The 18,675-nt window shown below is 37.3% G+C and overlaps 1 protein-coding gene across 4 annotated transcripts in view; it reads left to right on the top strand.

Moving 5' to 3' along the window:
• LOC136872770 (SRRM2 protein homolog rsr-2) overlaps positions 1-18,675 on the top strand; it is a 188,626-nt gene that overhangs the window by 11,203 nt on the left and 158,748 nt on the right. For all 4 annotated transcript variants that reach the window (XM_068227530.1, XM_068227529.1, XM_067146605.2 and 1 more), the window contains one exon: positions 10,457-10,611. In XM_068227530.1, the coding sequence (XP_068083631.1) occupies positions 10,460-10,611 (152 nt within the window). In that variant the 5' untranslated portion in view covers positions 10,457-10,459. The remainder of the gene's footprint in view (positions 1-10,456; positions 10,612-18,675) is intronic.

Below are 18,675 nucleotides of genomic sequence, written 5' to 3'. Positions count from 1 at the left end.
AGAGTGGCATTGTATGGAAGTGAAACATGGACGATAACTAGCTCAGAAAGAAAGAGAATAGAAGCTTTTGAAATGTGGTGTTACAGAAGAATGCTGAAGGTGAGATGGATAGATCGAATCGCGAATGAAGAGATACTGAATCGAATTGGTGAGAGGAGATCGATTTGGCTAAATTTGACGAGAAGAAGAGATAGAATGATAGGACACATCTTAAGACACCCAGGACTTGTTCAGTTGGTTTTTGAAGGAGGTGTAGGTGGTAAGAACGGTAGGGGTAGACTAAGGTATGAATATGACAAGCAGATTAGAGCAGATGTAGGATGCAATAGTTACGTAGAAATGAAAATATTAGCACAGGATAGGGTGGCATGGAGAGCTGCATCATACCAGTCTATGGACTGATAACTCAAACATTTCCCTTGATAATTTATCCAATCCCTTACTCCTTGTTTTATAAATGAATATTTGCCCCAATCTGTCCTCTTGCATTCCAGCTTTATTTTCACATTATGATCTTTCCTACTTTTAAAAGCTCCACACAAGCTTATTCTTCTACTTACGTCATTCCACGCCAACTCACCACTGACAGCTCGAAACGTACCACATAGTTGAACATCTCATCTCCTTACTTCCAAGTCTTCCCGGCCCAAAGTTTGCAACATTTTAGTTACGCTGCTCCTTTGTTGGAAATCACCTAGAGCAAATCATGCAGCTTTCCTTTGAATTTTTGCCAGCTATATAAGTTGATAAACTAGTATATTGGTTCTATCTATTCAATACCTGTAAGTTTATTTACAATTCAAAGTTGTAAAAACATCATATTAAAACAACAGGACATGTTTCAGCCATATTAGGCCATCTTCAGCTGTCTAGAAATAACTTAAAATGAATATATTAAAAGTTACAAAATTGAATAAAATTTACATTCATGAGATATTAATTAAAATAAGTGCACGTTAAAACATCATCAGAAAGTTACTTTATGTAGTGTGATCAATGAATCACTACTGATCTGCATTTGGGGCAGTCGCCCAGGTGGCAGATTCCCTATCTGTTGTTTTCCTAGCCTTTTCTTAAATGATTGCAAAGAAATTGGAAATTTATTGAACATCTCCCTTGGTAAGTTATTCCAATCCCTAACTCCCTTTCCTATAAACGAATATTTGCCCCAATTTGTCCTCTTGAATTCCAACTTTATCTTTATATTGTTATCTTTCCTACTTTTAAAGACACCACTCAAACTTATTTGTCTGCTGATGTCATTCCACGCCATCTGTCCACTGACAGCTCGGAACATACCACTTATAATACCAATATAAATGGTCCATTATTGGGCATTATAAATTTTCCAGCTAACTCATTCCTGGTTGGCAGCGTTCTGCCCTAGTGTGCTAAGTTGGGCTCTTCAGTTGGTAAATAGCACACCCACCAAGACGCATGGCTAGTGCATACCGTGGAGGCCTCTCCGTAGGTTACTTGGAGCCACCGGCAGTGGCAATGCACTTTGAGAGACTATGTCTGATTATCAAAAAAAAAAAAAAAAAAAAAAAAAAAAAAAAAAAAAAAAAAAAAAAAAAATGTGGACCATTTATGTTGGTATTATAAATTTACTCATTCAGGACAACTATTTCAGGTTCCCTATGGTAATCAACATCTGTATCATCTGATGGCCTGGCAGGCATAAAATAAAGAAAGCTATTGGCATGAACTTGAATTAAACTACGATATCGCCACTGATTACATTCTTCTTTATATTATTTATGCATAATATGTCTGGTGCTGTAATTACCTGAAGTCTGCACACACCACTGTTGAACTTGAAATTCCTGGAAAAACTATCGGGTAGAATTCAAAATAATATCAGTAAGTTAATTTATTGAATTTGCCACCTGATCAATACAAAATGTCATACTTTAGTTGGTTTACTTTGGCATATTAACTAAAATGGTACATGTTTCGCCTTGAATTCAGGCATCATCAGCCATTATCTTAACTTTAAAATAGATCAAATCATCAATACGGATCAAGAATGATATTTATCACATGTAATAGAATTCGAAAGCTGTGTGCTGTTATCTTATCTCCTTATGTAACCTGGAGTTGACCTACATTCCCTGTCTGAGTGTAGTAAGCTCCAATGTGGTCACATCCAATCAATATTCATTGTTAGAAATTTGAAAACTTTACTGAAAGAACTTGTAATATCCAGAAATACTATCTAGTTTCACACATCCTGATAGCTGATATAGAGACTGTTGAAATAAATACAACAGTTCTATGCGATGTTAGATGTATCTACGTTAGATTCAATTCTCGAACAAAGTTTGCGAATTGCGTAGTAGAATTCAATAAAGAATTTGAAGTACGACGACGACTGTTAACTGCATATATCGGTTAAATTCGATATATATATTTCCTGTACCTCTGCAGACCACGGCACTAAATCTCTGGTGAATCTTCTGAAATAAACTTACATTGCAAAGTTCTACCTGCTGCTTCACTATCAGCCCAGTACAAGTCTCTACTCAGATCAGACCATCACTCTTACACCCATTCGACGATTCTTAGACCACCTCTTCGAACACCTCTTGGAACACTTAGACCACTTCTTAGCTCAGACTATCACTCTTAGACAGGCCAACTATTCTTACCTCAACTTTTATAAACTCGTGATGACCACTCATCTCCCTACTATCTGGTAATCCCTTCCACATCGACACACGGTAGCTGTTGAATATGGACACACTATTAAAACCATGTGACCACACACTATACAAAAGTAGTCATGTGTCTTAAAGCTTGACCACACGTACAAACGATGACTATATAGCATGTGTCGGTGGAAAATTTACTTGCCTAAAATACAGCCTCGGTTATACATAGCAAAATATTATGCCAGCTCACCTACCCACAGTTACAAGTCACAGCATGATTATTTCAAATCAGCAAATCTCACTTATTTATGTACAGAATAATTACAAACAAAATTCCCTTATCCTATGATTAAATGACATAATATGCATGATACCTAATTATATTACAGTCTAAATGATGAAAATCGAAATATAAAATCTAATGAATCAGGTAATTTAATGATACTAATAATAAATGCTGAATGAAATTTGTAATACCATTGTACGATTACAGAACACCTCCCTCATGAAATAATCGATTAAATGAATCAATTGATTGAAATATAAAATCTAATGAATCAGGTAATTTAATGATACTAATAATAAATGCTGAATGAAATCTGTAATCCCATTGTACGGTTACAGAACACCTCCCTCATTAAATAATCGATTAAATGAATCAATTGATTCATGAAAAATTAACATTATCACTTGAAATCGGGTACACACTAATGATACATGTATGAAAACACCCTTTACAAATTGGATACATAGTATTATCCATCGGGATGTTCTTCATTACACATTATGCTGTTATGCTTCACTTAATCTCACAACACATGCTAATTTCACTGAAGTCATGTTCCCAATGCCAGCTTCATAAAATATGGTGAATTAACTTAATAATGAGAACTAACAGTAATCAACAAACTCACATGATTTATTTCTTAAGATTTCTTATATTGTATATGCCTATGATCTTTCCTTCTTTGTCTTTTAATGAGTAAGCACATTTCTCTGATCTTTCCTTCTTTGTCTTTTAATGAGTAAGCACATTTCTCAATCTGTTTCACTACGGTGAAATATCTCTTATATAACAAGAAAAACTTAGAAAATTGACCAGCTTCTGCTGATGACGGCAGTGGCACCCTGAGTAAAACCTTGTCACCAAGCTCAAATTCATCCAATTTAGTTTTCTCCTGCTGGCGAATTCGTTTATCTCCTGCTTCCTTGAAATTCTCCCTAGCCAGCTGGATATAAAAATCCTTACTTTTCTCCTCTCCCTAAAGTCCAAGCCTAACATACTTGCAATTTCATCAGTAGGTTTCCTGCCATGATGAATTTCATAGGGCGTGAATCCAGTGGACTCGTGCAACCTGATCCTACACCAACATTCAACATTACCCAACTGTGAAAACCACGAGTTGTGTTCGTCATGCACATATGCCCTAAATATACATCCTATTTCACACATCGTTCTTTCAACCATATTGCTTTGCGGGCAATGTACCGATGGAAATATAGTTTTAATCCCCAGTTCATTAGTTTGGTATTCCAGATCTTCGAAATAAGCTGGTTGCCATGATCAGATAATATTCTGAGGGGACATCCAAACTCAGGAATATATCTGTCCACGATCTGTTTGAGATAACCCCTCCCTGTAGCTTTCCTCAATGGGTACATGTTGACATATTTGCTGAAGGCATAAATCAAGACGAACACAAATCGGTAACCATATCGGGATTTAACTAAAAGTCCAAACAGATCAACACTAAGCTGCCCCGGTCTGTCAGCAATAACAGCCTGCCTAGGCCCCTCTAGAATCCTAGTCGGGTGCTTAGAGCGTTGGCATAGATCACACGTAGCAAGTATTTTCCTCACGTGCCTTCCCGTATTTCTCCACACAAAGTTACCCTGAATAGCATATAAGATCTTATTTGCTCTAAAATGACCCAGCTCCTTATGATAAAACCAAATCATGTCCTTTTGCAGGGCTTTGGGTATACAGACTTTAAACTGCCCAGAATTTAACATTTCCTAGTGATAAAACCATTACATAACTTGTACGTAAGTTTACTGTTCTCTAGAACAGTACCTGGTTCCTTATCTCTAAGCGAGGTCAACGGTCCAGCCAACTCTTATTCTCTTTCCTGCTCGACCAACAGATAACGAAGCCTATCCCTTTCTGCTGTATTTTCAGTCATAGAGCCAACACAAATAAAAATACCTTCTTTCAACTCTAAAGAGACTGTATTTTCCTCCTGCTGAGAAAGTTAGCCATAACATTATCTTTACCTTTAATATGACATATCATAAAATCATATTCACTTATGGCTAAAATCCAACGAGTCATGCGATTACTAGTTAGTTTGTAAGTATTTAAGAATACCAAGGCCCGATAGTCAGTCCATATCTGGAATTTGTTACCTAAGACATACATCTAAACTTACTTAATGAATACATGATTGCAAGAAATTCAATCTCCGTAATCGTATCTCTTTTCTGCCGTACTGAGCCCACGACTTGCCAAGGAAACGATGCCTAAATTACCGTTATCATCTCTCCGACAGAAACATCCAGCAACTCCCTTCTCTGAACCATCAGTCATGGGAATAAATTCACGATCTGGCACTGGATATCTCAACATAACCGCTTCATTAAACCCGTCCTTCAACTTCTGGAAAGCCTCATCATGTTCTTTCTTCCACTTCCATTTCGCGCCTCCTTTCAGTAGCTCTCGAAACGGCTCTAACAGCACAGAATATTTTCTCATAAAACGTCGAAAGTAATTACGCATTCCCAGAAAATAATTCAATTGTTTTACATTACGTGGAGTAGGAGTGTTGTTTATCTTGTCTAATCTCGTCTATTCCAGTTTTACCCCCTGTTCTGATACAGTGTATCCCAAAAATGTTATTTGTTTTGAACACAATGTCGATTTACCCAGTTTTAATGTAAATCCCCCTTCCCTGATTTTATGTAGAACAATCTGTAAGTGTTTCATGTGTTCCTCAAACGTGTGGGATGCAGTTACAATATCGTCTATATACAGGGTCACAAAACTATCCGTGTCCCTCCCTAATACTTTACTCATTGCCCTAATTAACGCTGCGGATGAAGTACGCGTCCCAGAAGGCACCCTGGCGAACTGATACAAGAAATTCTTGTACACAAAAGCAGTAAGTGAAGGGTCGCTTTCTCTAAGTGGAATCTGCTAGAAAGATGACGACAAATCAAAAGTGGAAAACCATTTTCTACCTTGAAATCGTTGAATGAGTTCCTCTACAGTCTCCTCCCTTTGCTGATCTGCTTCAATTCTCATATTCATTAATCTGGCATCAATGCAAAGACGTACAGTGTTATCTTTCTTAGGTATAATTACAAGTGGATTTAAATTAGGACTACATGATGGTTCAATTAACATAATGTCAATCTGCTCTTCAACAGCGCTAGCGTATTTCAACGGAATGGGATATTTCGGTCCTACAAAAGTTGAGTTATCATGAACATTAAATTTGTGTTCATAAAGATGTGTTCTACCAGGCCGGTCACAAAAATCATCACGATGTGATATCAACAATTCACACAATTCGTCCTTCTGACTTTCCGCTAAATGACGTTTCTCCACAGTCTCATACAGTTCATCTCTAGAATCTCTCTGTATAGACACATGGCAAGTATCAATATTTTTCCTCATATTAGGAACTCCTTTAAACCCTTCGGTACTAGAACACACTTTATTTGCACTAATTTCAGACACAATATCATATGGTAACCTTACTTCCCTGCTATTCTTTTCCCAAATCAGACTGACATTACATAGATCAAAATTTAATTTAGCCTTGTGACACGTTAACCAGTCAGTACCTAAAATAACGGCATAGACTAAATTAGGTACAACTAAACATGGTTGGAAAATACATTCTCTACTCATGTTAGAGGACAGCTAGTTGTCTATTCACCCTTTGAGACTTGTTTCCAACAGCTGTTACGATGAACGTATTCCTCACTGGAATTTCCGCTTCCTCATGCTTCTCTCTCAATACTTCCTCATACAGCTTGGAATTTACGCATGATTTCTCACATCCAGAGTCCAACAAAATCTTAACCTTCCTGCCCCATATCATCAGTTCAATTGTTGGTGTTACAGTAACACTACTTAAATTATCCTCATTGCATACAATTAGATCACTTAACAAATCTTGCCTTATGTCTAGATTTAAATAACACTTATAAAATTTATGTTCTACCCCTTTGTCTTATTAAGTCGTCACTTAAAACATTTGACGTATTACTACTTAGGTCACAATCATGTTCACTTACAACTGTAGGCTTGTCGACATCAATTGACTTACAGTGGAACCTCGGATTGCAAGTAACTTGGTTTATGAGTGTTTTGCAAGATGAGCAAATATTTCAAATAAATTGTGACTTGATGAGCGAGTGACGTTTCGCAATACGAGCGTCACGTGTACGTACGTTTCCACCTCTCCTGTGCCTTTGTTTTCCCCTCCCCCTGCCACTCTCTTTCCTGGGAAAGTGTGTGTAATCATTTCCTGCGCTGGACTTCAGTTGGCGTGCCTCGCTCGCATAGTCAACACCGTACGAGTCTACATGTTTGGTTTCTGTCATTTGTGATATAACTGTTCTGCAACAATGGGCCCTGTGAACGAAAAGAAGGCTAAAAAGGAATTTCATCGGAAGAAGGAGATGATTACAGTGGATGAATCTGTTAATGACAATGCAATGTCACATTTTCGTGAAATCCTCAAAAAGAGGTAAAAGCAACAGTCATTGGACAGGTTCCTCGTTAAAGTTGCACGAAAAGAAAACGCTTCCAATGAGCCAACCGATAGCAGTGATTCCGTTAGTGAAATTCGTGCTACACAGTAACTCTTCTCATGTCATCTCTCGTCTCCCTCACACCAACAATGATTCTATTGTAAGGTAAAGTGCAGTTTAATTGTTTTACGTTATATTTTGTTTTAGAAATGTTATGCGAATAAATGTTTTTGTGTTGTGGATGAATCATCCGAGTTTTAATAGTTTCTTATGGGGAAATTTGCTTTCATATATGAGCGATTTGGATTACGAGCATGTTGCCGGAACAAATTATGCTCGCAATCCAAGGTTCCACTGTATCTACCTTATACGTGAATTCACCATTTCCGGACTGTCTCAGTGACTTGTTTATACAGCCCGTTGCACGTTTAAATTGCTTGGTGCGGTTACGACTTGTTGGTTATACACCTCAGTTGGCCTCCCTTGTTGTCTATTACCTCTAGAAACATTATTGTTATTATTATTGCCTGTATTTTCCCGCTTCCCAGTTTCTGGTTGATTTCCATATTCACACCTCCCAGTTCTGAAATGTTCCTAACTATTTTGATAATTTCTCTCCCTGTGGAAATTACTGTTAGATCTCTTCTGATATTCTCTTCTGTAAGTACGATTTTGCATAGTCCTGTCTTGATTATTAGTGTACCGGTTGGTACACCCATATGCCGCACATTTGAATTTTCCACCTTAAAGTACTCCTCTACTGGAGAAACTTTGAACCTTATAAACTGAATTAATTCAACCATTTATCTGAAGATGTCACTGTGTTAATTTTGAATTGTTTTGTTTACTAATTATCAAGAAGTGTGGACATTCTCTCACAGATATCTCTACCAAAAACTATGATCATGCACCCTGGTGCGAAGTGAAGGGACTTTTCTTGAAGATATTTTGTATTCATAAGTTGTTGTCTTTACTAAATTTCGTTGGTGGGTTGGCAATATTAACCCTTTCTTTCCACCTGGTTTGAATTTACCCAATCAGGAATTTCTGTAATTAATTTCCCTCCAATCACAGGTTTCTTCTTCATTTTTGACTTGTAACTTTTAGCCGACCAATAAACGTCTGTGGGTGTGTCTTAATTATTCATGAAAGGTCTCGAATCTTCCACGAGGGTATAAAAAATGCTGATTTTCTTGTCTCCCGGCCACTTCAACAACATCTAGCTTAGTGTATGGAAGCATAGCAGGGGGCGGGTAGCGCCTCTTTCTTCGGGCAGCAGCTCTTCAACAAGGTAATGGCCGTTTAACATATTTCTTTTTTCCTTGCTAGCTCAGCAGTTTAACCCGCGGGGCAGGTCCGAAACCTTTAATATGTAACCTTTAAACTTAAAACCTGTAAATCTTTTTCCATATTTGTAAAACTTCATATATCTTTAAATGTAAATCGGGGATGGAGAGTGCTTTACCCTCTCGAGCTCCCCTTCATTTCGACTTGAGGTGACTATGTTTTCGTAACTGATTTTCTAATCTTTCCTAATGTGTTAAAATTTTCTTATACAAGTCACCTATATAGTGTGGGAATAGCCCCTGTGTATCGGCTTGGCGCCACTTAGGTTTTAACAAGCTTTCATGTAGGAGAGCAAGTACTCGCCTCCATTCAATCTTGTGTTTTGGGCCATTAATTTAACCCGCTTTGTTTTCCTTCCTGAGAAGGCCCAGTAGATTGGGTACGAAATACCCCTGTTTAATTCTTGTAAGTTGTGGCAAGCGATCGCAATGTATGGTATGGCCTTGAATAGGCTTGAAAGATAGAGAGCGGATCAGCTCTTTCTGGTATTTTGAAAGGTGCCTCGGGGAGGCGTGACATTTTGATTACTGGGAGCAAGTGGTTGTGAGCTGAAAGCTCAGATTGTTAAACATTGTACCTACCTAGTGAAAATTGTTAAACCTTGTTGTCGATTGAAAATATAACCTTTATTTAAATTTTAAATTCATCTTTCGGACTTGCAGTTAGACCCATTCCAGCCCGCACCTTCTTTCACCTCTGCTGATCCACCAAAACACGGTAACAATTAGTAAGGCTCAGAAGTTCATGCCCTAAAAAACTGCATGAAAATATGCTCTTAAAAACTTTAAAATTTGCCAATAAATATGCACTATTAAAATGAAAAAATGGCAGTAGACAAGTTAGGTTAGTATTGGTAATAATAAAATTACATTTATTCGTTGGAGGTTGAAGCAGAAATGGTCCCGCTGTCAATGCTAAGTGATGAATTGCAGTTTACAGCCATCACTTTGCACAAATTTTCAACTGAAAAACATCGTCTGTTGTCTTGCAAATCACTTTTGTAACATGAAAACCTTGTTTCCACTTCACAAGATGTTATTGGGGCATATTTAAATGATGGTAACTGCTCCACAGAAAGAGGCAAGTCTCTTGGTATGACAGACGGTTTTCATTCGAGAATGTCTCGAATATCGCACAACTGTTTGTGGCGGCATCGGGAAGAATGAACTCGCCCCACATACAGAATGCACCCTTGTGCACGATGCAACATTGCATCGGGGTGTAGCTTCTTAAACTAGCGCCTTCGGCGGCGCTGAGTGCGTGTGAGCATGAGCGTCACGTCTCTTTGTGTCTCGGTATAATCAATGTATATTGACACTTCACATTGGCTATTATTATTATTATTATTATTATTACAGTGAGCTTGTCGCACCCAAATGTATTTTATACCAAACTGCCAGATTTCAGTGAGGCCACCCCTAGGCCAAAGAACTGACACCTTTTGCATCCGTCCCTATCCTAGAGAACAGACATTGCCTGCTGGATATTAGTGGCATTTCAACGAGTGGGGGATCGGTACCTTCTTAAAGGAGCTCCTCCGCTTGAAGCTGTTGGCGCCTTCAGAGTGTCGGTTTATTTTACCCCCCACCCCCCCAACAATTGGTGTTGAGTCACTGGCTGTATGATACTCAATCCCATATCAGGTAAACTTGGTCAGATTCGTAATGACTTACTATGATCTATTATTGTTTTAGGATATGGTGATGTCACCCATTCGGCCACGTTTTACACCTCGGCATGGTTTCGTCTGCAGCACTCCTGTTCGAAATCCACAAAACTCCATCTTTTATGCATCCGCATTGTTATCGCCTATTTTTGATGAAGGGGAGAGACCTTCTAGGGAGAAAATGTAAGTATGTGATTTATAGCTTATTTGTGTTTTGTAGCCAAGTCATTTTGATGTACTGTGACAAAAAATAAAATAGCTTTATTGTTATCTCTTATAAGTGTTCGATGATCTCTGAACATCAAATTTTATAAGTGATAATTTATTCCAATCCCTTACTCCTCATCCTGTAAATGAATATTTTCCCCAATCTATCTTCCTTAATTCCAGCTTTGTCTTCATATTACTGCGCCCAACACTTATTTTTGTAACCACGCTGGGCATCCTCTCTTTTGCTCCACTGTTGGGTGCCAAATTCTTCTTGCGCCAATCTGAGTCCATAGTTTGTGGCGTTCAAGAAAATCTGCAGCTAGAGTCGGAGAACATCTCAAGGATAATGTTAAACATAAAATTTTTTACGTGGCTTCAACTGAGAATTATCCATTATCTTTCTTTCAGTTACATTATGTCAATTTTACGGACATTTGAACTTAAAAAAATCAGTCGCAGATTCAGCAAATTCTTATCAACTATGACATCATTTTATATTAATACTATAATCTATAAATAATAATAATGGATTAAAAACTTAATAACTATTGTTTATTCAAAATAATATAGTTTATGATTGATAAATCAAATATTCCAATATTGATCATTCTTTACATTGACACTTCTTTGTAAGTATCGTTTTGAATTCAGTCATCTTCCTGATCGTCATAGCCTTCAATAAAAAAAAAAAATATCAGCTTTTCCAAGGCTTTGATTTCATAAACAAATATAATTCATCTCCTATAAGTTTGCACGGATTTGAAGTAATTAAATGAAAATCGTCTTGACTTAATATATAAATTACATCTCACATCTTCTAGGTTTCTTATTAAAGAATAAACATTCAAGAATTCATCATGTCGAAAAGAAATAAATTATTCGATTAACATGTTTGAAAGTTTTGAAATCGCACAATAGTAAGAAAATTAAACTTTGCAGATTAACTAAGAATGATTAATTCTGGTCATTTCATTCATATCCGATGTTCACAATTATTTGATTAAACATACGCAGAATAAGATTGGTTTCACTTTTGTAGCTTTCAGTGGCTACCTACCATAATAAAAAAAAATAGGTAAAATTGTCCTAAATAATTTCTATAACTTCATTGACAGTTTGCGTTTATGTCAAGTCACTTTATAAAATTCAATCATTTGATTGCAAGTCGACAAGGAATACTACGGATGAAATTCCTAATTCTTTAATAGTGATAGGCTAACGCAATGAAAGCACTAAGATTGTATTTCCCAACAATGACCTGCTATTTCAGCTTAAATCAGCTTAAACCTTATATAATATGAGATTCTCTTTGAAGTTTCCATGTGAGTGTTAATTATAGGTTACGTGAAATTATTTTTGATGACCACAATCTATTATTGACTTGTAAGTCCATTATCAATGTACCATTAATTTATATTATAGGTTATTCCATATTTCACATCATTACTAGCATCTACTATGACCTTGCTCCATATTTGCGTTACCTAATCTTTCATTAATTAACCTTATATGAAAATCTTTCCTTATATGTCTTCATATTTATCAAAATTCAACAACTACTTTATCCAAGACATCATTATTCCATAATCTCTCATTCCTTTCCTCATATTTCTCCTTATAATTATATTGCCGCATATGCAAGTATTACTTATTCAATTCAGTGTAACGCATGACTCAATTAACTTCTCAACTCATTAAAATTAATATTTCATGGATCAACAACTAACATATTCCTAGCAATATGCATTTCACTTATCAATACATTACTACATTTAACCTATCTTGACTTAAAATTGGCAATAAGTTGCCGATATTTATGAACTCGGTAACCTGTGATTTGATATAAACATGTATCGTACTTCACATTCATCAAAACTCCCTATCTTTGGCATTGCTTCTTGAGAATAAACTGAAATATTGCTAACATAACACTTCATTGACATACGCGCCTTTTCCTACATTTAGATATATTTAATTATTTCGGATGACTACCTATAACCTTCCTTAAAGCATCACTATTAATTCACTTACGTTGAAACTATGTCACAGAGATGAGTTATTTATAAGGTTCAATCTATTCAGTACTAATTACGTGTTGTATAGATGTTATTTACAACATTTATTTAACATGAGACCGGTTTCAACATTTAAATGTCATTATCAGCCATAAAACAAATCACAAATAAATGAGCAAGGACATATTAATTAAAAGTGGTGTAGTTACATACTGAAATATGTACATTAAAAGTCTTTGTACGTCCATTCACACCACGTGTCAAACAAATCGTCAAAACAAAAGAGCCAACGGCATCATGATCCTTTCCCCCTCCCCCCTCCACCTTCTCCCCTCCTGACCTACCGCATATAACAGTCTGTACTTCCTTCTCACAAGGTTAACGTCTCAACATGCTGTTCCAAAGTTTATAAAATCCTTCCAAATTGAACTGAGAAATTTTTTTGATCATCTGTACTGTAAGAAAAGTACTGAAGGACAACCTATTACCACTGACTGTCTCTTATAATTTCATATACATCATTGTAACAAATTGTATACCAAGTGATTCCAATAAGTTCTTGACGTTTTGTTTGACACACAGGGTATATGGGCGTTTTAATGACTTTAAACTTTGGAAGTGCGTCGAAACCTTCTTTTGACTTGCATTGGTGAGAGGACCATGTAAATGTCTCAGTGTGTCTCTATGCCGGTTCTGATTTTTTTTTGTTTAATTAACACGGGATGTGAATGGGCGTACAAAGACTTTTATGCTTTGAGTACATATCAAGGAACCTTCTTTTAATCAGATCTTATGGCGACGATGGGACAGGGAAGGGCTAGGAGTGGGAAGGAAGCGGCCGTGGCCTTAATTAAGGCCCCAGCATTTGCTTGGTGTGAAAATGGAAAACCACGGAAAACCATCTTCAGGGCTGCCGACAGTGGGGTTCAAACTTACTATCTCCCGAATACTGGATACTGGCCGCACTTAAGCGACTGCAGCTATCGAGCTCGGTTCTTTTAATCTTGGAATAGTGAGAGGCTATGTACATACTTCAGTGTGTCACTGCGCCAGCTTTATTATGCCGTTGCTCTTTTGTTTTGATGATTTGTTTGACACATGGTGTGAATGGACGTACAAAGACTTTTAATGTACATATTTCAGTGTGTAACTACACCACTTTTAATTAATATGTCCTTGCTCATTTATTTGTGATTTGTTTTATGGCTGATAATGACATTTAAACAACAATGGAACTCATATTTTGAAACTACGTATTAAAACACTTCACGGAGATATAACGATCTATCCTTCACAAACATCATCAACTAACAACTCGCTACAAGACAGAAAAACATAATAATTTTAAAATAATTTGCGAAACTTATTTTGCGTGTGCTTGTGGCCGGGATAGTTGTCCTGCTACATCTTTCCTCGGTTCCGTCCTTCTCTGGACCTTGGTTCTGTCATCTGCGAGTCTCGGCAGTTGAACTCGTATTCGTGTCGTCTGGATTCCATAAGTCGTCAACCCCATCTTTGGTTTAGCAGGCCATCATGACGATTTCGGGCACATGCATGAAAAACATATCCAAAGACAATGTTAATATTGTCTTCTTCGTAGTTACAAAGCCTTCTTGTACTATTACTATGTTTTTGTACCGTTAAAATATGATGTCAATTTATCTGCTATAGAGGTTTCTAGTATGTTAATGGTAGCTTATGATCATCTAATTTATTGGTGGTTCACTTTAAATATTATCATTTTCTTAAGATGTGTTTCCAAAAGAAACTTTCGCTTTCCTTCAGTGCAATCCCAGTATAAATTCTATTGTACGTTATCTCTTCCTTCGTACTTTGCTTTAAATATTATATATTTGAGATGCACGGCAATATGATTACATAATATCTTCAGTTTTAGCGATTAAATTTGATGTTCTTGTTTTAGAAAATGTTATTTTCCTACACGAAATTATTCTCTCAAGCTTCACCGTGGCTTATTTCTTTTTAGTGTTCAGTTATTCTCTCTGTTGACTTTAACAATTTGAAAACAGTACATTTATCTCAGTCACGGCCACTTTGATTCCACTTGCTCGTATTATTTAACTTGTATTTTCTACCTTTTGATTTATGAAATTTTTTAGTGTTATTCACGGCAAATGACAACTTGGACAATAAAATGGCACATTACGATCTTTCCTACTTTTAAAAGATCCGCTCAAGCTTATTCTTCTTATGTCATTCCACACCAACTCACCACTGATAGTTCGAAACATACCTTATATTGCAAGTGATAAATATCATTAGGGATCTGTATTGAAGATACTATGTATTGAATAGGTGATATTTTTAATAAACTAATTAGTATCCTACACATACCTTATAGTCAAGCATCTCGTCACCTTACTTCCAGATGTTCCCAGCCCAAAGTTTGCAACATTATTGTAACATTACTTCTTAATGTTGTCAATCTTATGTTAATTTTAAGGACACTTCCTGTAAAGCATTACTTTGTCAATTTATATATTTTTCATCTAAACAGTGTTGTGTGACTGAAGATGTTGATAATATATACGAAACATGTACCACTTTTGACCATTAAAAATTGCCTTAAGCAATCATTGTATCGACTAGGTGGAAAATAAATAAATACTTAATTGTGAATACATTACTTCTTTGTCGGAAATCATCCACAACAAATCGTGCTGCTTTCCTTTGAATTTTTTTTTTTCCAGTTCTCATATCAAGTAGTCCTGGTGAGGGTACCATACACTGGAGCCATACTCTGTGGTCTTAACAGAGACCTACGAAGGTGGCCCAGAAAATAATGCACCACAATTTTTTTCTGAGCCCTCAACAATGGTACGAATGCAAAACTTATAAATATGAATTTTTTGAAGTTTTCGGAGTGCACGTGCAAAGTTTCCATTTCTTCCAACAGATAGCATACATGCAGCAATGGTTCAACATGGTGCCTGTAAGTGATGGACGTACAAGCAGAGTATCATCATTCAATTTCACGCTGCGGAGCAAGAAATGATTGGAAACATTCACAAACGTTTATATGCAGTTTATGAAGCATTAGCAGTCGACAGAAGTACAGTTAGTTACTGAGCACAGAGGACGAGGCCATCTGAAAGCGGTTCGACAGAGCTCCAAGATTTGCAGCGGTCGGTTGTCACACCTGACGAGATGCAGCGAGATGTGCTCATTCGCAACGACCAACGCAGAATGACTCAGCAGCTGGTGCAGGAGCTGTCAGTCAGCAAAGAAAGTGTGGGTGTAATCATCGTGCTCTTGATTACACAAAAAAGTGTTCACTATGGGTTTACAAAGGAACACAAAAGTCTCAGCAAGACCATTTCTTCTGAGTTGCTGCAACGTTTTGAAGCTGAGGGGCAAACCTTCTTGTCACGGATTGTGATAGGCGATGAAACCTGGGTTCACCGTTTTGAGCCCTAAACAAAATAGCAATCAGTGGAATGGTGCCATCCTGACTCTCCACAGAAGAAAAAAATTCAAAGCAACTGCTTCCTCTGCATGATCACTGTTTTGGGACTGTAATGGTGTTTTACTCACTGATTAATTTTGAGGCATATGTGAACACATTAACCAAACTCAAGAAGCGCTTCCAGTGACTTGGACGCCATAATAACCCAAGTAATTGTTTGCTTCAAATGATAACGCACGCCCTCACACAAGTTTTAGGAAGTCGGAACACATCACAAAACAGGGTTGGACAGTGTTACGCCATCCATCCTATAGCTCTGACCAAGCTCCGTCAGACTTTCTCTTGTTTGGGCCTTTGAAGAATACCATACGTGGGAGACATTTTGAGGATGACGAAGATGTGATTCGCTCAGTGAAGAAATAGTATTGAGAACATAACATGGAGTGGTGCTGGCAAGGTATACACGCCCTTGTGTCCCGCAGGAGGAAGGCCATAAAACGGAAAGGAGGTTATGTGGAAAAATAGGGAGTGTAGAAGAAACATAATTATTTCTTGTGAATACCGTATTTTATCGCGTAATTGCCCCCTTCCTTTTCTTGAAAACACTAGGGAGAGAATTATGTGAGTGGTGAGGCATTCATAAAGGAAGGGAAATGATGTATTAGGTAAAAGTTATATTTACCTTAATACCGGTATATGAAAAAAGTGGTACCTACCGGTATTTATTTACAATTAACACAAAAGAATACCACGGTTTCATTAGGCTAAAATGAAGAGCAGCAATGCATTGTTTCATTGTTTCTTTTCTCTCACTATTCTGCTGCCTCACTTTCGTCACTATCATCACTATTTTCAGGCTCAGATAACACGTCATCTTCATCATTTTCACTATTCCACAACATGTCTTCCTCGGAACCGTCAATAGCACAAGAAATTCCATTTTTTTTAAAACTCTTCTTACCAATATCGTCACTAATTTTCTCCCACGACCAGATTATCCATCGCACATCGTTGGTATTGATAGCTTCCTTATCTTGCCTCCTGGAGTCAGCTGATGAGATCCCACCGCCATCCATTCTGAATACAGGCGTCGGAGATGTTCTTTGAAAGGTTTGTTGACGCTGACATCTAAAGGTTGAAGAATAGACGTTAAACCTCCAGGGATGATGACAGGATGGGACTTCATCAGTTTCATTTTCTCTTTTACAGCTTCCACAAGGTGACCCCGGAAACTGTCTAGGACAAGAAGGGACTTCTTTTGTAATAATGTCCCTGGTCGTCTTCCCCAGACTTTCTCCATCCAATCCACCATCAAATCTGCTGTCATCCAGCCCTTTTCTTGAACTCGTAAGTGAATTCCATGTGGGGTAGTCTCCTTTGGTAATGTCTTCCTTTTAAAGATGGCATACGGTGGAAGATTTTTGCCGTCTGCTGTAATGCACAACATTACTGTGCATCTTAGACTCTCTGCTCCATTTGTCTTCACAAGGACACTTTTTGAGCCAGTAGGAGCAACGGTGGTGTTATGCGGCATATCAAAAAACACTGGCGTCTGGTTAGAGTTACCAACCTGAGAGAGTAAATAGTCATATTGCTGTCGCACTTGTATTACATAACGATGGAACTCGATTACCTTATCTCTGTAGTCTCGAGGTAAACTCTGGCACAAAGATGTTCTCCGTAAACTGAGATTTTGCCGTCTCATAAAACGAATCATCCAACCAATGCTTGCTTTAAAATCCTTTCTGTCAATGTTGAGCGTGGCAGCTATCTCACAAGCTTTGTTCTGAATCATTTCGTAAGAGACAGCACAACCGTCATTCCGAAGTTCATTGACATAAGCAATTACACCATTATCAATTTCGGGATATTTCCCTGTTTTAGGCCCACGGAAAGATTTGGAGCTTGCCTTATCTTTTTGTCTCCACCAATACCGTATTGAATTAGGATCAACGGAGAAATGTCAGTTTGTATCGGCATAAGATAACGCATTTAATTGAAATTCTGCCGTGTAGTTTGAATATTTCAACATTATGACGACTTGTAACAAACTGACCTAGAAACACGTCTGCAACTTTACTGTTCAAATTTACGGTATGTTGTGACAATGGAAACATTTTTATGTCAAGTACCGCTGTGTTCATTGTTGTTCATTATCAAGTCATTTGAAGGCCGCTCCAGTAAGAACAAACCAGGAGAGGGAATTATGCGCGATATTTAATAAAATAATTTTTAATGATGAAAAATCTTAGGGGAGGGAAATATGCGAGGGGGAACTTATGTGATAAAATATGGTAAGTTTCATTGTTTTTAATAAATAATTGTTGAAGAAAGAAAATGTGGTGTATTAGTTTCTTGGTTACCCTCGTATACGCCCTCTCCTTTGTATCCTTGCTACAACCCCTAAATACTCCCATAACCAATGAAGAGATCTGCAACCGTTCTTAACAACCTCTTTAAAATGATTACCCCAATGAAGATGATTCCTTACATTAACACCTAGGTACTTACATTCTTCCCAATGAGGTACTATCACCCCATCAACACAAGAATTAAAACTGAGAGGAATTTTCCTCTTGGTGTTACTACTTGACT

Source organism: Anabrus simplex, chromosome 4, assembly GCF_040414725.1.
Source record: "Anabrus simplex isolate iqAnaSimp1 chromosome 4, ASM4041472v1, whole genome shotgun sequence".
In the NCBI taxonomy this organism is placed as follows: Eukaryota; Metazoa; Arthropoda; class Insecta; order Orthoptera; family Tettigoniidae; genus Anabrus; species Anabrus simplex.
The sequence above is the reverse complement of the archived record's forward strand: the minus strand, read 5'-3'. Positions and strand labels throughout refer to the sequence as shown.